Source organism: Notolepis coatsorum (assembly GCF_963971535.1).
Source record: "Notolepis coatsorum genome assembly, chromosome: 3".
Taxonomy (NCBI): domain Eukaryota; kingdom Metazoa; phylum Chordata; class Actinopteri; order Aulopiformes; family Paralepididae; genus Notolepis; species Notolepis coatsorum.
The window spans coordinates 91,126,657-91,149,736 of record NC_140167.1 but is presented as its reverse complement, the minus strand read 5'-3'; the positions used below and the strand labels follow the sequence as shown (position 1 = coordinate 91,149,736).

At 44.7% G+C, this 23,080-nt stretch overlaps 1 protein-coding gene across 1 annotated transcript; it reads right to left on the bottom strand.

The window, feature by feature from the left end:
• Positions 1 to 11,417: 11,417 nt before the first annotated feature.
• Positions 11,418 to 22,340, bottom strand: LOC311225334 (signal recognition particle subunit SRP54-like; the record flags this gene model as incomplete). The annotated part of the gene is made up of 2 exons (XM_084310570.1): positions 11,418 to 11,489; positions 21,042 to 22,340. The coding sequence occupies 2 exons, from the start codon at positions 22,338 to 22,340 to the stop codon at positions 11,418 to 11,420; spliced, it is 1,371 nt and encodes a 456-aa protein (XP_084166696.1).
• Positions 22,341 to 23,080: the final 740 nt, after the last annotated feature.

Below are 23,080 nucleotides of genomic sequence, written 5' to 3'. Positions count from 1 at the left end.
CCCTGACAGAGTAGAATAGAACACCTATTCCCTGACAGAGTAGAATAGAACACCTATTCCCTGACAGAGTAGAATAGAACACCTATTCCCTGACAGAGTAGAATAGAACACCTATTCCCTGACAGAGTAGAATAGAACACCTATTCCCTGACAGAGTAGAATAGAACACCTATTCCCTGACAGAGTAGAATAGAGTGACAGCTCTAGAAAGAAGTTGTAAAGGGACAGGGGTGCTTGTCTAAAAACAATCCAGATAAATAAATATCCCAATCATTGGGATGACAATGACTCCAAATGTCACTGGGAGTTAGTTTTGCCAATAGGTCTTACAGCTAGACGTTACAGTATATTCAGATAAGGTATGACATGCTGAAGCTACTTGAACTTTCCTTGCTTTATAGATGGTTACATAACCTATAATAAACAACAACAACCACAACAACAACAACAACAACAACAACAAAACAGACACATCACTTGCAAGATCCAGTAAATCAAGCACTCTTTTGGTTTTTGTCTTCTTCTGCCTCGACAGGTTTCAAGTATCCTGGTGCATAACATTTTTGACCCTGCAACAATGGACTCGGACCTGGCTGTACTCAAGCTGCTGGACAAGGCCAGGATCAGTGAACGTGTGCTGCCTGTGTGTCTGGCTAAAGCACAGGGTGGGGAGGTGACGGCTCGGGAGGCCTACGCTGCAGAGTGGACCCTGGGAGCGCATGATGCCAGGTGTCTGGCCAGACTCTACGCCCACTCAACCCAGACTGCGCTCACTGAGCTGAGGGATGTCACTCACTGTGAAAGAGACTTTGCTCAAAGAGGAGCGAATGCCACAGTGATGACTGACTGCTGTGCGTTATGAACAAATGCTCCCGTCCCGACAGCCCTCGTCATGTTGTTATACCAGGCATGACAATCATACCCTCTGTTGCTTCTTCTTCAAACCCTCAGATCACAAGCAGCCTCCTTTCAAGTGATACAGAGGAACGAGACTCAAACAGCGTCTGGGATTTGCTCGGTTTAGAGAGCTTCAACTATGAGAGAGAGAACTGTCGTTGAAAGTTTTACTCTGCTCAGACACGGATAGTACATTTTCGAGATTGGATCGAGAAAAACGTGAAGTCGATATTTCTGGTAGAACAAACAAATAAACAAACTTGACTATCAGAGACAGTGGGATTCAGAATGGGGGATTGGATTTAGAACGTGACGAGTACAGATGAATTCCACCTGGTGTCATCGATGTCATTAATTCCATATAATGCATGGACTGTTTTTGGGAATCCAGTTAATGTCTGTTTTACATGGTATGTCTGTGTAATTTATGCCACATGCATTGTGGGCTAAAATGTTCCTTTTATGAGGACATTGTCCTCATCTAATCTAACATAAATAATTCATGTTCAAGTGCAATACTATTACACTATATCTCTACAAGGGCTGTCCTAATTGTAAGTCTTGAAATAAGTATTTGGCAGCTTATTCAGCTGAGAGGTGCTTGTGTCTGGCTCGTTGTAGTACACAATCTTCTTTTTGGCATCTTGATGGATGAGGACACAGTTATTTAGCTTTTGTTCCTGCAAAAGGTTGACTGTTGGTTATGAATCAAAAGTTAAATATTCTAATGAGAACCTCCAAATATGTTGTTATCTACAAAATAAAAGTAATGTATATAGTTAACTTTTCACACTTGATATGAGGGCCGACGTTCCACTCTACTGGTTAAAGTTGCTTACTCGTGAGTAGTACGTTCGTTGATAAAGAAAAATTATGTCCACAGCCGCTCCAGTGTAAAACAAAGATATCCAAATGGTTTATTTCTCTTCCACAGCGAATTCTTTCTTTACAGAAGTGGTCCTAAAGCTATTTTCCTAAATATTCACGTTACAAGGTAAGAAAACTGTATTTTCCCAGTCTCCAAAATCACAGCCGACTCGACACATGAAAATTCCTCCACACTGGAAAGCCGTAAATCAACAAAATGGTAGGCAAGGCACCTTGGTTGAGAAATGCAGGCTTCAGTCTATGTTGTTTAGTCTCTGTTCAGTCCTGTTTCAAGATGCACGCTGACTGTTCTTCTTCTTCTTCTTATTTGAATTTCCGGCAGTGTAGACGCATCGTGGCGTATTACTGCCCTCCACAATTCTTTTGATGAGCTCTTCTTCTTCTTCTTCTTCTTCTTTTCCCGCAGTCTACTGGAGCCCGTCATCCCCTACATTGTCCATTGGAGTGCAGCTAATGCTGCTACTTCCTGTCTGAGCCCCCCTCCGCGGGACCCTCCTTGCCCCCTGCAATCTTATTCTGGGCTGCTTTGTCCCTCTTCTTCTTCTTCTTCTTCTTATTTGAATTTCCGGCAGAGTAGACGCATCGTGGCGTATTACTGCCCTCCGCAATTCTTTTTATGGGCTCTTCTTCTTCTCCTACTTCTCCTTCTTCACCTTCTTTTTCTTCTTCTACTGGACCCCGTCATCAACTACATTGTCCATTGGAGTGCAGCTACTGCTGCTACTTCCTGCCTGAGCCCCCCTCCGCGGGACCCTCCTTGCCCCCTGCTATCTTATCCTGGGCTGCTTTGTCCCTCGCAGCCTTGTCCCTCGCAGCCCCCTCAGCCAATTCATTACACACCTCCTTCCAGTCCAGACCTTCCAATCCCAGATGTTGAACCGCTATCCTAACAATCATCTTCACCATCTCTGTTCTACCCTTAGCCTCTGCCATACCAGTAACTACCCCTGCCACGAAGGCCACAATACCTAATTTCTCCTCCCTTCCCCTCTCTCTTTCCACCTGCTCTACCCTCACTGCCAAATGCCCTCCTTCAACCCCCTGCACCCTTTCTTGGCTACCCTGTCCTGCCCTGCTAACCGCCCCAGCATACGTCAACTTACCCTCCCTTCTCTCTCTCCGATCCGCGACCTCCTTCATCATCACCTCGCACCCCCGAAACGCTACACTATGCTCCCCACCACAACTACAGCACTTCGGCTTCACTCCCTCTCCACATTTCCCATATTCATGTTCCCCGCCACACCTAGCGCACCTCATCCCCTTCATACACGTGGTAGCTATATGGCCAAACCCCTGGCACCTATAGCACCTAAGAGGATTATGAACAAATTCCCTAACCCTATACATCCTACGCCCTACAAACACCTCCCTAGGAACAACCCCACCCTCAAACGTAATCACTACCGTCCCCGTCACTGCCCTCTCCGCTCCCCTCTTCATCCTTGCTGCACTCTTAACTATGCCATTACGCCCGTCCTCCTTTAGCTCTTCCACCAGCTGCTCGACCGGTACCCCAGCTATCACCCCCTTACATCCCCCCCCCCTCTTCTCCCCTACTCTCGCCACCTTACTTATACCCACCCCCCCAATGCTCTGCATCTTCCTAGCCACCTCCACCTGCCCCTCACTACCACACCCTACGGCCAGATTCCCATCCCACAAAACGTTCACGTACTTTACCTCTCCTAATCGCTCGGCAATGAGTTTGGGCCACTCGAGCCTACCTACTTTCCTCTCATCCCTCTCCCCCTCAAGCCTGACCACTATATGGATCACTTCCGCTTTTGCCACATCTTTTCCTGCACCCTCGTCTCCCGGCCCACTTGAGCTATCGTCCCCCCCTTTCTTCCTCTTCCCCCCTTCTCCCCCCCTCTCCTCCCCCCTACTCTCACTATCCCCATCGCTGTCGTTCCTCTCCGTCCGCTTCTTCCTCTTCTTCCCCACCGTTTCCCACCCCTCCTCCTCCCTCTCTTCTTTCTCCCTCTCCTCCCCACTGTACTCCGACTGATCGCGAATATCGGTCGTTAGCTCCATTTGCCGTTCTTCCTCTTCCTTCTTCTTCTTCTTTACACCATCCGACTCCTTCCCTTTGTCTTCCACCATCTCCGAGACCTCCTTCTCACTTCCCTCTCCGTAGTCTTCCACCATCTCCGAGACCTCCTTCTCACTTCCCTCTCCACACGTCACACCCCAAGGGGACACTGGGCTCGCACCCGGTGACTCGCGTCCCTCCTGATGCAAGCCCTCATTCCACTCGCTCCCATCTCGATTCACCCAAAACCCTGGACATTCTTGCACCGGCCGGGGCCATTCACGAGGACTCCACTCTCCCCGCTCTCCATAAGCTGCATGGCTCGCCTTCCACCACCGCTCACTCCCCCTCAGCTTTACCCAGCGGTTCATTCGTATTCTCTGAGAGAATTGTTGACCGCTCACTCCTCTGTAAAATCTGCCCTCCGCAATTCTTTTTATGGGCTCTTCTTCTTCTCCTTCTTCTCCTTCTTCACCTTCTTTTTCTTCTTCTACTGGACCCCCTCTGAGAGAATTGCTGAATATATAGATACACAAATGTTCTAGAATGTTTGGTTATGACATCATATGGTGACATCACAAACGTTCTAGAATGTTTGGTTATGACATCATACTGTGACATCACAAATGTTCTAGAATGTTCTATTATGACAAATAAGATGGTTCAATGACTATCTAAATCCAATCAATATTCCTAATGCCGTTTCAATGTAAGGCTACAAAAATAAACATATAAACATTCATACAATACAATAACCTAAATATATAGCTTTGGCTCCTACACCGGCCCCTAATTGTACTTCTAATCTAGAGACAATTACTAACAACTAAAAAAACAAGGAGCTAAACCAAACACTATTTTAACCGATAAGTGTCTCTGCTGCTGGACAACCAATACCTGGTGCCAGAGATCACTAGTACATGGCACACCGTAGGAGGACGGTCTTTACCACCGCCTCATGAGGCCTCTTGGAGAAGACAGATCTCAGTGATAGGTCTATCCAAAGTGGTCGTCTTTGTCTTTACACAAGCCCGTGCTGGTCAGGAACCGCTGAACTGTGTCGAACTGCTCTTCAGCTGCAGTAGCGCTGACTACAGCGTTCTTTACCTCTGGTTCCTCCGTGGTTAGGTCCCCACGGTGTTCTGGGTTCCGAGGCCATTCCTCTTCTGGCTTGGTGAGGAATTCCAGCCCCTGTATCCAAGTCTCATTGCGCAGGAATGATTCCACATTGAGTCCTCTCGACGCGTGGTCAGCAGGATTTGTTGCAGTATCTACATACTACATAATGGTCTCCACTCGATTTGCCACGAAGGCGCGAAACCTACTGGCTCTGTTTGCGATGTAGTTTAGCCCAGTGGTGCTGTCGGACCAGAACACAGATTTGTTTAGGTGGAGCTCCAGCTCGGATCTCAAGGTCCTGTCCATGCGCACCTCCTCTTGCCTCAATCTAGTGACGACTCCCAGGAGAGTACTCGTTAGATCCGGCCCCTGTAGCAGCTGGTTGTTCAAGGTGGTGCCTTGGAATGATTCCCCACAGTCGAACACCACGCAGATCTTCTTCTTCCTTGCATGGTACACGCAATAGTGTGGCAAGTACCAAACTTTTCCATAGCTGCGGCTGAGCTCCACACTGGGAACCTTGACTGCGTAGCCCTTTGCGATCCAATCGTCGACGAACACTGAGTAATCAGCGTGGAACTGGGGATTCTTCGTGAACCTCTTTTTTAAGTTGAGAGCTCGCTGTTCAGCTACTCTTCTGTTGTTCGGCATCTTGAAGACTGCGTTCCTCAGTGGTAGGCCGATGTCCCTCTGTAAGTTTCACGGACTGCTAGACCAGTTCCAGAAACTGGATGTCATCCCTCGACTTCTCAAGCCGGTTGTCTTGACACTCTGGAAGTGACTATGAGTCCACTGGTAGTTTCATGGCCATCTTCTCCTCTGAGGGGGCCATTGACGAACCATGCTGGATACCACCTGCCATGGTTCCATTGCCTTGGGTACATCAGTCCCGATGAGAAGACCTATCTCCGCCTGGATCTTCGGTATTTGCACTTCTCTGAGATCCACTTATCAACTTCCTCTTGCAGTGGGATGTTCTGTTTACGAGCAGGTATTGACTTCTGAGAGAAGGTGTTGGGTAGCTCTAGGAAGTTGTCACTATCCAAGCTACAGACTTCTAACCCAGACACCATCTGGCTGCTCACAACCTGCTCGCCTCACATGGTCCTTAGCAGGATACTTGTCTTCCTGCCGGTGACGTTAAGCGCTGCCATTAACTTCTCTGTGCAGAAAGTGACGTTGCTGCCTGGGTCGAGGAACGCGTAGGTAGCCAAGATGCTTTCGACGTTGCCGGCCCCAGTAGCTCTGCAGGTCCTCGTTTCTGCATTGATGCATCCACTGACCATGGAAGTGGCTTCGCCCTCTTCTTCCCCGCCCCTGTGCTTATTTTATTTTCTCTCCTCCACAGGCATTAAAGCGTTCCGTCTCCAGACGGATTTCCGTCAATTTGATTGGGAGATCCGTCAATTTGATTCGCAGTCTGACGGAATTGGCTACCTGGTATATGATTTGTAGATGCATACAGATTGAAACAAAATTGAGCCAATCAGAGGCACCAAATATCATGAAAAAGGGCATTTTTTTTCTATCGCGGCGCGGCCGCGCCAAGCAGTCATCACTCAGCGACTCGAGAGACAGGATTACGCTGCTCGCTCCGTGGTTGCAGCTGGAGGCTATTGGGCGAGTGACATTTGCGAGTGTGTTTTGGTTTTACGAGTCGCCTTTTTTGCAGCCTCGCGCATCAACTCTCCTTGTTTACCGACGTCACAGCCACCACCTGCTTAGTAGCTGCTTGCACTGTAACGCTGCTATACCGATTAGCTAACGTTAGCTTAATAGCGTCGGTTAAATGGAACGAGTAAACCGGCCACTAAAAAGAAAAACCACTGCGGTTTTCTCAGACGAAAAGGATGAGCGGCACCACCCAACAAAAGAAAGTTTCGAGAGGAATGGAAGTTTGAAGATAGCGGTGTTTCAAGAGACTGGCTAGGCTACTGCGGGCTGTAGTGGTGAGTTAACTTGTTCCGTGTGCCGCAACTATGTCAAAAAGAAAAACAGAAACAACACATTTGTCATTGTCATGTTACTTCACAGTACAAATACGTGAGTCCCCTGTTGTGGTTGTGACGAGTATCCTTTATTAGTTTAACTCCGTAGCAACATCACACAGGTGTATCTGTGTAGACAGTCTCCTCCCCACCGTATATTCTCTCCCCACTGTATGTATCTTTTTTCTACCACCCACCCCCCCCTCCTAATGTACAGTCTCCTCCCCATGTATAATCTCTGTCAGGATCTATGGGTAACATTACTGTATATTTGCATATCATATATGTCACAAATGTAACATTACTATATACCTGTAGTATGTCATGTATGTCCCTATGCCATAAATGTCATGATGTCAATGTTGTGTGTCATAAATGTCACTATGAATTGAAAATGGGGGACCCTGATGATGTAAACAAGACAAACGTCTTTCTCTGGTCTGCATCCCCTTAACAATTGTGTGTATTGAGCCGTACTGTATTGTACCCATTCTGCAATCTGTTAAAGGGGAACTATCTTATAAATGGCCTTTTTGAGTGTTTAGCATTGTTTCCTAGCTATGTGAACTTATATTAATATGATCTATGTCTCAAAATTCTCATATTGGCGCATTCTTCCAATTCTCCTCTCACAATATTGACCCTCACTGAACTGAGTCGTTTGAAAATGTGCCTATATGTGATGTCATATAGTCACTGCTGCATGTTAATGTTCAGGCGAAGACGACGCTGCGCAGTGGTTTAGGTGGCCAGGCTCAAAACGGCTCGAGATCTTGAGGTAGAAAAATGCTGTTTTTGAGGACTTGATTAGAAATACAAAACAATGAATAAAAAAAATATATATATTACAGAGGTGTTCCATAGACTCACAGGAATTGTGTAAAAGTGCCCAAATAGTGAAAGAAATAGTAAAATAGTTCCCCTTTAAATATTGATTGAACATTTTATTAACAGATTGCAGAATGGGTACAATACAGTACAGCTCAATACACACAATTGTTAAGGGGATGCAGACCAGAAAAATACTTTTGTCTTTTTTACATCAGGGTCCCCCATTTTCAATTCATCATAACATATATGACACACATGACATACAGATAGACAATACTGCTACATCTATACATTTATGACATACCAGATTTACAAACACAGTATTGTTTGTGATACAAAAATAGTCTAAAAAGAGAGTATATACATTTGATGAAGAAACTGTACATTGGAGGAGGTTGGGTAGGTGGGGTGGGGGGACTGTACATTGGAGGTGGTTGGGTAGGCGGGGTGGGGGGGGGGGCTAACTGTACATTGTATTATCAACTAAACCTTACTTGGTCCCAAGAAGAGGGTCTCGTGTATTAAATAAAGTTTTCATTCATTCATTTACTCTGGATTTGGTAAATCCAGTAGCAATACACACAATTGTTAAGGGGATGCAGACCAGAGAAAGATGTTTGTCTTGTTTACATCATCAGGGACCCCCATTTCCAATTCATAGTGACATTTATGACATACACAACATACATGACATCATGACATGTATGACATAGGGATATACATGACTTACAGGTATAGTACTGTTACATTTGTCACATATATACGATATGCAAATATACAGTACTGTTACCATGGCCGTAGCCAGCTATGAGGCTACGGCCATGGACCTCGGTAACTATTTGTAACTATAAAAAAAAAAAAAAATTATTAAAAAAATTATTTTAATTTTTCTTTTTAGTTTGGTCAACAACCGGCCCACTACTAGGCTGGGACAGCGGCCCATTGGTACTGACTGACACTGGGCTGGCCCAATCACATCTCTTACTAAGCACCCCCTGCCAGTCGTGCAGGGTACATGACTGAGAGGGGGGCTGGTACATGACTGAGATGGGGGCTGGTACATGACTGAGATGGGGCTGTGGTACATGACTGAGAGGGGGCTGTGGTACATGACTGAGAGGGGGCTGTGGTACATGACTGAGAAGGAGCTGTGGTATATGACTGAGAGGGGGCTGTGGTACATGACTGAGAGGGGGCTGGTACATGACTGAGAGGGGGCTGGTATACAGGACTGAGCGAAGGCTGGTACATGACTGAGAGGGGGCTGGCTGGTACATGACTGAGAGGGGGCTGGTACATGACTGAGAGAGGGCTGGTACATGACTGAGAGGGGGGCTGGTATACATGACTGAGAGGGGGGCTGGTACATGACTGAGATGGGGCTGTGGTACATGACTGAGATGGGGCTGTGGTACATGACTGAGATGGGGCTGTGGTACATGACTGAGAGGGGGCTGTGGTACATGACTGAGAGGGGGCTGTGGTACATGACTGAGAGGGGGCTGGTATACAGGACTGAGAGGGGGCTGGTATACATGACTGAGAGGAGGCTGGTACATGACTGAGAGGGGGCTGGTACATGACTCAGATGGGGCTGTGGTACATGACTGAGAGGGGGCTGTGGTACATGACTGAGAGGGGGCTGGTAGATGACTGAGAGGGGGCTGGTATACATGACTGAGAGGGGGCTGGTACATGACTGAGAGGGGGCTGGTACATGACTCAGATGGGGCTGTGGTACATGACTGAGAGGGGGCTGGTAGATGACTGAGAGGGGGCTGGTATACATGACTGAGAGGGGGCTGGTACATGACTGAGAGGGGGCTGGTACCATGTATTGTGCATCATTGTAGGTCAAACCATTAAAAAGTAAATTTCCACAGCAGCCATTTTGGATTTTGGTCTCACAAATTTCCCCCGCCTTTTAAAAAAATACACCCCGGCTAAATTAGTGTATCAACTCTCCTAGATGACAAATCCATTGAGAAACAAAGTGCCACAGATGGTCCATATCGTCATCATAATATTATTTTTTAAATCATTAGGATAAGGGTTCCCTTGATAAAGATGCATGAAAAGGCTGTATAATATACAACACCTGTAGCTCAACTGCAAAAACAGCTTTTTTTATTTGATTCGATTTATTTGGAAATTAAAAACACATCATAAAAACAAATTATCTTGACCAATTTGTATTCCTGAGGATATCACCTAAAAGCATTCATTAAAACACTTATTTCCAAGGTGGTCCTTGATGGAAGACATAAAAACACAGCACATATAGCCTACTCAACTGCAAATTTTTCCTCAACTGCAAAAATGTATGCCTACTTATGTATTAGCCTACAGGGAAAAACACATTCACAACAGGCAGCAAAGTTTATTTTCAGCCAAGTATGGTAATAAGGTAACTATTAGGATAGATATGGTATGGATTACTTACTCTTAATAACTTATTACTATCTGTGGTAGCTCTAGTCTCCACCTACACAAATTGTTTTTGTGCTGTCCATTGATCATGCACCTTCACGTGGTAGGCACATTAACTGTAGGTCAAACTCCCCAAACAAACACACCATTTATTTAATTGCCATATAAATCACATACAAAGATATAACTATTACTCCTCTCTGAACATGAATATAAAACAAGGTGATCTATTAACTGTGTAAACCTTATGCAATATTCATCATTGATATTTGAATACTTGAAATCTGTATGAACTGAGTAGTTAGTATCAAATGAAATAAGATGGAACAGCTCATGCATTCATTGAATAAACAATGATTTGCTCATTACCAGTATGGTATTGTTTAAATTGTACAGCTTTTTGCACATCTTTGTCAGGGAATTCCAACAATTCTGGACCTGAATGTACCAGTTAATTGTAATCATCTCTCTCTCCTTATGTCTAGTCAAGCCAGGTTGTGGAGGAGAGAGACAGGGATGAACAGGCTATAGACTACTTTGCCCATCCTGAGCCTGCTATGATGCAGGTGTTTTTACATCACCACCCAAAACAAGATTCAGCCAAGAGCGAGGCAGTACACTGGTGCACTTGTCCATGGCACTTACTACCCAGCTTTGTAGTGGGTTGGGGGAATAGTACAGTAGGTACGCATATTTAAGGGGACCGCAAGGATGGTGTACCGGTGGGTGGTGTCCGACCAATTATAGTGGGCCGGTCTGGGCCAAAAAAATAAATGGACCTCCCTAATTTCTAAACCCTGGCTACGGCCCTGACTGTTACCCAGAGATCCTAACAGTAAATATATACATATGATGAGGAGGAGACTGTACATTAGGAGGGGGTGGGTGGGTGGTAAAAAATATATACAAACGGTGGGGAGGAGACTGTCCATTGTTGTTGTGGCATAATTGCGAAACGTGTTTAGTCCCTTGTTTGTATGATAACAAGCCGTTTAGTTCATGGTTCAAAGTAATGGGAAAAGGGTGCTAGCTCGCCATGAATCAGAAGCTAGCCACAAGACTTGCATTCACGCCTCCCTGCCTGGCAGAACAACCACAACAGTAGGGTCTATAGTCACAGTCGGGACAGTAGGCTCTACAAGTAGGCTCCCTTAAAACGCTAACGCTATTAAAAAAAAATACATTGGAGGTTAAAATAAGAATATGACTTGGCCTGAAAAAAAGTTCAGTCAGGCCATCTGAGAGGGGTTGACGTTCTTCAACATGTCACCTCCTTTGAACAGGCCCTTGAGGCCTCCCATCTTCTTTATGGTTTAACTTTTTTTTATTGGAAGAATTTATGCAGATTTATACATTTCAGTTATCCAAATTATACAACTTCCATTTCCTTCCCCATTCCTATCCCCTAATCCCACCCCATCCCACCCAGTGAGGGCGACGACAAACATACAGTATGTAAAATAAAAAATTAAAATAAAAGAAAATGTAAATAATTAAACATAGATACAGATGTGACAGACAAACTACGCAAAAAGAAATTAAGTAAAATTAAAAGAAAACAAGAAAAAGTATAAATAAGAAAGACAGTAATAATAATAATATATGATATAAGTAATACTCTCCATTTTAGTAGCATAATTTCCAGATGGTAAAACAAATAATATGGAAAGTAAATTTAACACCCTTAGCAGACCACCACAATGCCGTCTCCCCAGCCATACATGGGCTAGCAGTGTCAGGAAGGTAGATGGGGGAAGGAGGGGGGTCATGGGGTCCAAAGTTTGGAAGGAGTCATATGGGGTTTGAAATGCCATGTTTGGTGGAAGGTATCTGTGTGGCCTTGTGTTGTAAATCAGATTTTCTCTTTTTTTTTAATATATATATTTTTTTTTTATTATTTTTTAAACAAACACATAAACATAAACATAACAACATAAAATGAGATATACAAGCATTAATTAACAGTGCACATCCAATGAAATCACCATTTAAATAAATTTATTATACAAGATATACACCTAATACTTGCTATCTAATACCCTACACATTATGCTCTCGCTCGCTTCCCCCCCCCCCCCCCCCCCCCCCCGGGCCCCCCCCTTGGATAATCCATCCATTATCATTCGCTCCTAACCAGGCACTACAATTCATATGCTAGCTTTTATTCTCTCCACCACTTCTAACCACATTGTAATTTTGGATTCACTGAGACCCAAAATTCTTGCTGTAGATATTTCTAGATAAATCACATCGAGATATGTAAGAATCCAGACCTTCCGGCACATTTTTTCCGGTTGAAACCATCGTGATGCTATCAGCTTTTTAGCAGCTGTGATACCAGATAAAACCAATCTCTTTAGCTGTATAGGGACTGCAAACTCAAAAACATCATTCAACAGTAATACAGAGGGGTGTACAGGTATATTCAGAGTTAAGAGATTTGATAATTGCTGGGTCACTTCTTTCCAGAATATCTTAACTGGTGGGCAATCCCAGTACATGTGCATAAATGTACCCTCATCCCCATTTGTACATAAGGAGCATCTGGAGTCTTGTTTAAGACCCATTCTGTTCAGTCTTATAGGAGTCAGGTATGTCCTATGAATATAGTTAAGATTGATTTGTTGATGGTCCGGGTTACGTGACGCAAGTCGAACATTTGCCCAGGCTTCTTGCCAATCAAATTATTTCCAGGTCTGGTATATCCCTCCTCCAGACTGAGCCTAGGTGGAGGATTTCATACGAGGACGTTAGTAATTGATGATAAAAATCTGATACAAAACCTCTCGATGTCTCTCTTTCATAGAAGAATTTGTGGTATCTGTGGTGTTCAATTGGTATCCTTAATGGGACACCATGAGTGTTATGGTTTGTAACCGACCCCAATCGCACAACACAAGACAGGTATGAGAGTAAGCCAAAACAGGGCATTTATTTATTACATAACAAAAAGCGGCACAGTCCCTTTAAGGGAAAACACAAAAACACTAGAGTCAAGGAAATATGGAAAATGCGGCACTGTGCCTTTAAGAGGCGAACAGGCTAAGGGACTAAGGCTAAGGGCCAGGGCTAAGGGCCAGGGCTAAGTGTCAGGGCCAGGACCAGGGGCACTGGAGAGGGGGACATGGACAGAGGCCCGGAGAGGCGGGCTGGAGACAGGGACAGATAACAGGGTTAAGGCCTTGGACAGGGCGAGGGCCAGAGCTGGGATGAGGACAGGGTTCCGACGGCGGAGGCCTGGCACGGGGACAGGGGCCCGACGGCGGAGGCCTGGCACAGGAACAGGGGCCCGACGGCGGAGGCCTGGCACGGGGACAGGGGCCCGACGGCGGAGGCCTGGTACGGGGACAGGGGCCCGACGGCGGAGGCCTGGCACGGGGACAGGGGCCCGACGGCGGAGGCCTGGCACGGGGACAGGGGCCCGACAGCGGGGGCCTGGCACGGGGACAGGGGCCCGACAGCGGGGGCCGGGCACGGAGACAGGGGCCCGACAGCGGGGGCCGGGCACGGAGATCCTCCTCCTCGGATGCTGCAGACGGGCAGCGCAGAACAAAGGGGGTCCCAGGGGACCGGGATGGGAACACGCCGTCCTCCCGTGGAATACTAGGGAGCGACGACGAGCCTCACCCCAGGAACGAGGATCACGAAGAGACGCCTTCCTCCCGTGGAATCGGGAGCGATGGCGAGCCGCCTTGACGTCTGGAGTGGGAACACTGGAAAACCTCCCGTAGAGAATTAGAGAGCGAAGACGGTGTCCCACTCCAGGCAAACGGCGACAGGTGGTGATGGCTGGGCCGTCGTCTCACGCCGGAGACGCGGCAGGTGATGGTGACGTACAGAATGGTAACGTACAGAACTCCATGAACACAGACACAGATACAGATACAGAACAACCCCACCAGGACTGGAAGGGAGGTCCAGGTATATAAAGCCCTCTGGGGCACTAATCATAAACTATGACAGCTGCGTGAAGGTAGTCCAAGGGTGGGGGCTGGTGAAGAGTAGAGGAGAGTAAATCATTGCAAGGGTGGGGGCTGGTGAGGGAGAGTAGACAGGGAAAAGTTCAGGGAACAGGCGAATCCTCACAATGAGCCTTCAAACATAACAATAACTGTGCATAAAAATAATATGTGGAACTGGTGAGATAATTTTTTTTGTGTATTTCCTCATAACTACAAAAACCCTGTTTGTTGAAAACATCTCCTAATGTGTGTATGCCCTGCTTTTCCCATCTAGGGAATCTTATAGGTCGTTTTCCAATCAGGAGTGCATTGTTATTGAATAAGGGAGTATGATTATGCCATTTATGTGGGTTAGAATATTTTTTGTGTGTTTCACGCCATATCCGGATCGCATGAGTAATAATGGGGCCAAATTTCAGTTCGCATTGCTTAATTGATAATTTGGTGTATACTATGTCCTGCAGTCTATGTGGTGCTACTATATTTACTTCTAAATTTCTCCAGGATACTGATGCTTGGGGATCAAACCAGGTTGTCAGTGGTCTTAAAGTGTACGCCTTAAAATAGTGGAAAAAATCGGGAAATGCCATACCTCCGTCGGCTTTGTTTCTCTGTGCGGTGGATCTTTTTATACGTGGTGGTTTGTTATTCCAAATAAATGTGTATGCGGAAGAGTGTAATTTTTTCCAGTAACCATCTGGAGGGGGTAACGGTAGCATTGAGCTGATGAAGTTTATTCTAGCTAGGACATCCATCTTAACTATTGATACCCGTGCCTGTACTGAGTTTTTAAGTTTTGACCACCTGTCAAAGTCGTATTTGATTTTATTTTGGATTTTTATGTAATTTTGCTTCACCGTTTGGCTTATGGTAGGGAATACTTCAACTCCCAAACATCTAAAGTGTTTAACCATTGGTATTTCTTCTGGAAGGAGTATATTTTTTGCAGGGGCGTTAAGTGGAAGGAAAGCCGACTTTGGCTAATTTATCTTAAATCCCGATAGATCGCCAAAGTCATCAATCAACTTGAGAAGATGAGGCATTGCGGTGTTAGGGTTTTGCATAAACAGTATTACGTCGTCCGCATATAAACTAATTTTATGTTGTGTGCCCTTGATTACGATTGGTTCTATGGATTGGGATTGTCTTATATATTGTGCTAAAGGCTCTAATGATAAATCGAATAGTCCGGGACTAAGAGGGCAACCCTGTCTAGAAGAGCGTGATACCGGAAAGATTTCAGAGGTGATTATACCTGTTGTAATCATGGCCGATGGGTCTTTGTATAATACTTTAATCATATCAATGAATCCTTTTCCTAACCCCATCCTTTCTAATACTGCCCATAGATATGACCATTCCAACCTATCAAAAGCTTTCATCGCATCCAGGGACAGCATCGCCTTAGGTGTGGTGTCGTCCTTGCTGGCATCTAGTACGTGTAGTAATCGTCTTATGTTATCCGTGATCAAGCGGCCTCTTATGAAGCCAGTCTGATCCGGATGAACTAAAGACATCATATGCTTTTGAAGTCTGATGGCTAATACCTTAGAGTACAGTTTGATATTGGTTCCGAGGAGGCTTAAGGGTCTATAACTACCGCACTCGGTGGGGTCTTTGTCTTTTTTAAGGAGGACTGTTATGAGTGCAATATTGTCGTTCTTATGGAAGTTCCCCTCCTTGACTGAGTATAAAATCATATTAAGTAATAGGGGTCCAATTATGTCCCAACATGAGAGGTACATTTCTGGTGGGATACCGTCTCTTCCAGGAGCCCTACCACTTTGCATTTCAGATATGGCCTTCCTGAGTTCATCTAGTGTGATGGGTGTTTCTAACTGTTTAGCATCATCCTCTGATAGTTTAGGGAGGTTAATTTGATTAAGATATGTGTCCATTTTGTTTTGATCAAAGGTCGTTTCTGATTTATACAAGTTGGAGTAGAACTCTTTGAATGTCACGTTGATTTTTTTAGGGTCTGTAACAAGTCCTTGTTGTGCTTTAATGGTAGTTATATCTGCAAATTTTGCGTTGACTCTTAATCGCATAGCTAGTAGGTGACTTGGTTTAGAACCTTGAGAGTGAATGAATGAATGAATGAAAACTTTATTTAACAGATTGCAGAATGGGTACAATACAGTACGGCTCAATACATACAATTGTTAAGGGGATGCAGACCTGAGAAAGACGTTTGTCTTGTTTCCATCAGGGTCCCCCATTTTCAATTCATATAGACATTTATGACATACATAACATACATGACATTTATGGCATAGGGACATATAGGTATTTAGTACTGATACATTTGTGACATAGGCGGTATTCAAATATACAGTACTGTTACCCCTAGATCCTGACAGAGTATATACATATGATGGGGAGGGGACTGTACATTAGGAGGGGGTGGGTGGGTGGGAGGGGAATATACATACGGCGGGGAGGGAATATATACATGCGGTGGGGAGGAGACTGTCTATTAGGAGGTGGTGGGGGTTTTGGGCATTTACGGTGGCCAGTTTCGAATTGCAGCCTCCCGTAGGTGCTCTTTAAGGGCGGTTTTGAATGTGGGCAGGGATTCACATTCCTTTACAGCTTTGGGTAGGGCGTTCCACATTGTTGTGGCATAATTGCGAAACGTGTTTAGTCCCTTGTTTGAGCCGAATCTGGGTTTAACATGATTTGTTGAGCTTCCTCTGGTGTAGTGGTTGTGGTATTCACTGACCTTTGGGAAGTATTTTGACATGTACATGGGCACCCCGGTCGTATAGTGTATCTTGTAGACCAGGCCCATTGCAAGTTGCTGTACTCTGTCGTCTACTCTAAGCCATCCTAGGTTGGCAAAGTGGGCAGGGGTGAGGTGGGTTCTGGGGTTCAGGTCAAGTAGTAGTCTGACCAGTTTGTTTTGTGATGTTTGTAATTTTGTTTTAAGCGCCTTTGAGGTGCTTTGGTACCATGAGGTGCACGCATAGTCATAGTACCCTTGAATGAGTGCTCCTGCCAGAGTCCTCAGGGTATTCTTGTTTACCAGAGAGGAGATCCGGTACAAGAATCTAGTTCGTTGGTTGACTTTTTTTATTACATTGGATGCCATTTTGTCACAGGAAAGATTTGCCTCTAGGATGGAACCCAGGTAGGTAATTTCGTCTTTCCTTGTGACAATATTGTCACCCACTGTAACTGAGAAGCCGTCGGTCTTGCTGAGTTTGTTATTTGAACCGAAGAGAATGGACTCTGTTTTGCCCATGTGTAATGATAGTTTGTTATCAGCGAGCCATATGCAGATTTTGCCTAGTTCCGTGCTGAGGGTTTTTTCAACCTGCAATTTGTTCTTGTCAGAGACCAGCAGGGCTGAGTCGTCCGCAAACAGGAACAAGTTGCAGTCACAGGCTGACGACATGTCATTTGCATAAATTAGGAAGAGTAGCGGTCCTAGTATGCTTCCTTGTGGAACACCACAGCTGCTACGTATTTGTACTTCAGATTGTTGTTTATAAATGGCATTAATCTCTTTCTTTAGCACATTCATTTGAGTTTCCAGTCGAACCGAGTCATTGTATTGTAAAGAAGTAAATAACGTAAAGCGTTTCCAGTTCCGCCAGTTTTGAGCAACGATTCTTGCGTATTTTGGAGGAAAAGCACCCGGTAAAATCCTTGATCAATCCCTTTACCGACATCCATAACATTCTGAGGTCCTGCACCGATTTCGCATTATCCAGTAGGAATACAGAGAGAGCTTCTTTGAGTTGTGTAATGAATTCCTTGTTATTAAGCAGTATCGAGTTAAATCGCCATCTTGGGGCTCGGGATGACAGTATACCAAATGATCCTTTTAGGAGTAAATAACAGTGATCTGATAATGCATTGGATACCATTTCCACATCATAGTTATCAAATAGTCTCGGGGATGCAAAAACATAATCTATTCTGGAAAGTGTGTTATGTCTTGCAGATCGACAAGAGTACTTCCGGGTCGTGGGGTTGAGTGATCGCCATAGATAATTTACACCTGTATTCTTCGACCAATCCTTTAACGCATTAGATGAATTTTTCTGTTAGTTGGAAAAGGTGGGATAAGATTTATCCATCCCAGGATCCCAAATGGCATTAAAATCTGCACCAATTATAAATGAGTATTCAGGAAGGTCTAACATTGTTCTGGTAAGTGTAGTGAAGAAATTAGCTTTGTACAAATTTGGGGCGTATACCGCTACCAACGCTATTTTCCTGTTCCTGTATACAATCTTAGCTATAGTTATCCGACCATCTGCATCAGACCATACTCCCTTCAATTCAATATTCAACTTCCGTTTCACGACTATGGCAACTCCACGGGTTCTCGTTCCAAAGGAAGAGTGACTAATGTTATGGTATATGTTGTCCGCTAACGTAGCTTTGTCTTCCACTAAAATGTGCGTTTCGCTTAGCAGAGCCACGTCAACCTGTTTGTTTTTCATCAGTGTGAGCACGCTTTTGCGTTTGTGTTGATTATTTATTCCCCCAGTATTCCAGATCATTATATTCAAACTAGCCATAATCTATACATGTTGTTGTGTAGTTGTTGGTAATGCTTCTGGAGTGCGAATCTACAATGGATATACATCCAACTATTGAGGTCCCGTTGAGAGCCGAGCTTAAAAACATACATATATATAAATAATAATCCCCTAAGTCCCCCTCCCTCAGAGAGTCGTACAGGACTGTGTTCCATAGACACATCCTACGCGTATGACTCCCTCCCTTGAACCACCGGATTGCCCAAAATGAGCCTTCTAACCCTAACCTTCCTATGCTAATTGCCATAGGATCTAAAACTTTCATTCTAATTTAATAGAATGTCACTCTTGGTCTAGCGCCTTCCCATTAATGTAATAAAAATTGTGTGAAAAATGAAAAATATACCTCCATTGGTATATTTATTTGAACCTTCTACTAACTTGTATATGTTGGAACCTTCAGAAAAAAGGAGAAAAATAAAAGAGAAGAAAAATAAAAAATAAAATAAAACTCAACAAAAAAAGAGATTTTTAGAACTAAATTATGCAAATCCCTAATGCAGTGGAGCAATTGCTTAAAATATTAAAATAACTTTGTCATGCTTATACCTTTAGATGAGGATGAGGTTTGTAAAACCTTATTGAACTTCCATATCTGGTTCATATGCATATACATACCGGATGTTATTGTTCACAGGCCTTCATTGTAGGAGTACAGTGTATTCTAGAAAGTTGTAGAATACCCTTGTAAATTTGTAAACACTGATGTTATGTTCCAGAATATTCTTCCTGTCCAAGAGTTATCTTCTAGCGTTTTCCAGTATATTCCAGTGTGTCCCTGAACGGTCGAAAGAAGAATCCAAAATGTTCCAGAGTGTTCCCAATGTCAATGTTGGATTATTGCCTGCCCAAAAACCAGAAATCTATAAATATAGTGCCTATCGTTTCGTATTAAACACTTTGTACCTCAATGTTGCCTACAGGCTTATTTGCTGTCGCTTTTGTAGTTGAGCCGTGGCAAAGTCATTCTAATAAAAATAAGAAAAAATAAGAAAAAGAGATGAATAGGCTTGTCTTCTGAGACGGCCGGGCCTATGGTGCGTCCGGCCCCAGGGGGCCGATATCATGGATGATAATGCCTGTGTCTGGTTTCAGGATTATCTATCTTCTAGGCGGCAGTGTGTGAAGTTAGGTCAAGCACAATCTGAATTCTTGGCCATGACTAAAGGTGTGCCACAAGGTTCAGTTTTGGGTCCTGTCCTTTTTACAATTTATATTAATGATATTGTTTCTTCTTTGTATGGATGTCATGCCCATCTGTATGCTGATGACACAATTGTGTACTGTATTGCAGACTCTGTACAGCTGGCCTTTGAGAAATTGCAACTTTCCTTTTATGCTCTACAGGATGCCCTTACTAATCTTAAATTGGTTCTTAATGCTAGTAAGACAAAGTTTATGTTATTTTCAAGAGCAAGGAATATTAACCTTGATGATGTGAGGATATCTACTGTCAGTGGCTCTTGTATAGAGAGAGTCACTGAGTATAAATATCTTGGCCTGTGGCTTGACGAGAAATTAACATTTAAGTTCCATGTGGAAAATCTTGCCACTAAACTGCGACAGAAAATTGATTTCCTGTACAGAAACAGATCCAATTTTCCTCTATTTAGTAGAAAAAGAATTGTGGAATCAGTCTTCTTATCAGTTTTGGACTATGGTGATGTAATTTATAGGCATGCTGCGGCATCAACTCTTAAACCTCTGGATTCTGCATATCACTCAGCTCTCAGATTTATAACTGGTGACAGATATGATACTCACCATTGTGTCCTGTATGATAGGGTGGGTTGGCCTTCTCTTGCAGAAAGGCGCAACAAACACTGGTATTTATTTATTTTTAAAGCCCTTATTGGTAAACAACCTGTTTATATCTCCTCACTGTTAAATTGGAATAATGGAACCTATTCAACTCGATCGAATGACTGGATGGTTCTTAGGGTTCCTCAGATTTGTTCTGAGCTAGGGAAGTCAGCCTTTTCCTTTGATGCCTCTAACTCATGGAATGTCCTTCAACTCACGCTAAAATTGGAGGTTCTCCCTTCCCTTGGAATGTTTAAATGTATGATTTCAGACCATTGTGTGACTACCTGTAACTGTTTTAGTTGATATTTTAAATTTATTTTTAAACGTTTTTAATTTGTTTTACTCTGGTGTTTAAATTTCTGTGAATATTGTTTTTATTATGTACTGTACAATCGTCGTTTCTGTAAATGAGGGAAACCTCAGATGCTTACGATTTTAAATAAATGTATTCTTCGGCGTGTTCGCTACAGTCGTTCTCAAACCGGAAGTCAAATCTGATTTTCTCTAGAAGTATAAGAGACATGCCTGCCATCTTCTTGACCATCTGGGCGAACTTGGTGTACTGGGTGAGCAGCTTCTGGACGTCCTTGGTGGCCACGCCTGCTCCACGAGCCACTCTCATGATCCGGTTGGGGTGTATACTGAACAGTTTGGCTCCGTCTTTGTTGTCCAGTTCCTGGTCATTCATGCTATCCATGATAGTCATGAGTTTCTTCAGCCTGGCCATGGACTCCTGCTCATTGCCTTTACTTGTGAAGTCAGTCCCAAAGCCTGGGATCATTCCCATGATCTGTCCGATCGGTCCGACCTTCATGATGTTCTGGAACCGCTCGTACATGTCTCTGAGTGTGAACTGACCATGTTTCAGTTTGTCAATCAACTCCTCATTGTCGCCCAGCTTCAACTCGTTGGCTTTGTCTATCAAACCTTCAATGTCTCCCATACCCAGCAGTTTGCTGATGAAGGGTTGTGTCTTGAAGGGCTCAAAGTCATCAATGTGTTCTCCTGTACCGATGAAGATGATGGGACTCTTTGTGGCAGCCACAGCGCTGAGAGCTCCACCACCCTTAGCGTGTCCATCCAGCTTGGTCACGATGACGGACGCCACGTCCACCTTGTCCTTGAAGGCCTTGGCCTGGGCCTCGCAGGCCTGTCCGATGGAGGCGTCCATCACGTACACAATGTTGTCCGGTTGCACTGCGTTTGAAACCTGCAACATCTCCTCAAAGAGAGAGTCTTCTTGTTTGTGTCGGCCGCTGGTATCAACGATGATGATCTCGAAGTTCTCTGTTTTGAACTTCTCAACGCCCTCGGCTGCTATGACCACAGGGTCCATCTCTGTGTAACTGCCATAGAATGGAATTCTGGCTTTGGTAGCGTTCTGTTTCAACTGATCAAAAGCACCAGCTCTGAAAGTGTCAGCACATATCAAACAGGTTTTCCAGCCTTTTCTTCTGTAGTAATATGCCATCTTGGAACAGGTGGTGGTTTTCCCGCTGCCCTGCAGACCGACGAACATGAAGACGTTGTTCTTGCCTTTCGTCGGAGTCCAGGCCTTGACACCGGGGTCCACCAGCTTGACCAGCTCCTTGAAGACGGAGTGGTGGATCATCCTCCTCTTGTTCAGGCCAGACGCCATCTTCTCCAGGTCTATGGCTCCCTTGACATTCTCTCCGAGCTGTTTGACCAGTTTGATGTTGACGTCGGCTTCCAGGAGGGCGGCGCAAACCTCCTTCAGCATGGCGTCCAGGACCTCCTCGTTGATGATGGTGGCATTGCTGAGAGATCTCAGGGCCGATGTGATCTTTCTTCCTAGGTCGGCTAAAACCATCTTGACGGTCCAAATGGAACAGACTCAATCAGATGAAATAAGGGCCTCGAAGGCTTAGGCCCCTGCGGTGGTCAGCTCTCCTCAGCTCACCGGGGTCAAGGGAGAGATCCGGGGGGGACTGCAACCGATGATTTCCTTTCCACAGCAAAACGGTAGGCAAGGCACCTTGGTTGAGAAATGCAGGCTTCAGTCTATGTTGTTTAGTCTATCTGTTCAGTCCTGTTTCAAGATGCACACTGACTGTTCTTCTTCTTCTTTAGAATTTCTTCTTCTTCTTCTTCTTATTTGAATTTCCGGCAGTGTAGACGCATCGTGGCGTATTACTGCCCTCCGCAATTCTTTTTATGGGCTCTTCTTCTTCTCCTTCTTCTCCTTCTTCACCGTCTTTTTCTCCTTCTACTGGACCCCGTCATCAACTACATCTCTTAAGCGATGGTGAAGATGATTGTTAGGATAGCGGTTCAACATCTGGGATTGGAAGGTCTGGGCTGGGAGGAGGTGTATAGCGAATTGGCTGAGGGGGCTGAGAGGGACAAAGCAGCCCAGAATAAGATTGCAGGGGGCAAGGAGGGTCCCGCGGAGGGGGGCTCAGACAGGAAGTAGCAGCATTAGGAGAGAATTGCTGAATATATAGATACACAAATGTTCTAGAATGTTTGGTTATGACATCATACCGTGACATCACAAACGTTCTAGAATGTTTGATTATGACATCATACTGTGACATCACAAATGTTCTA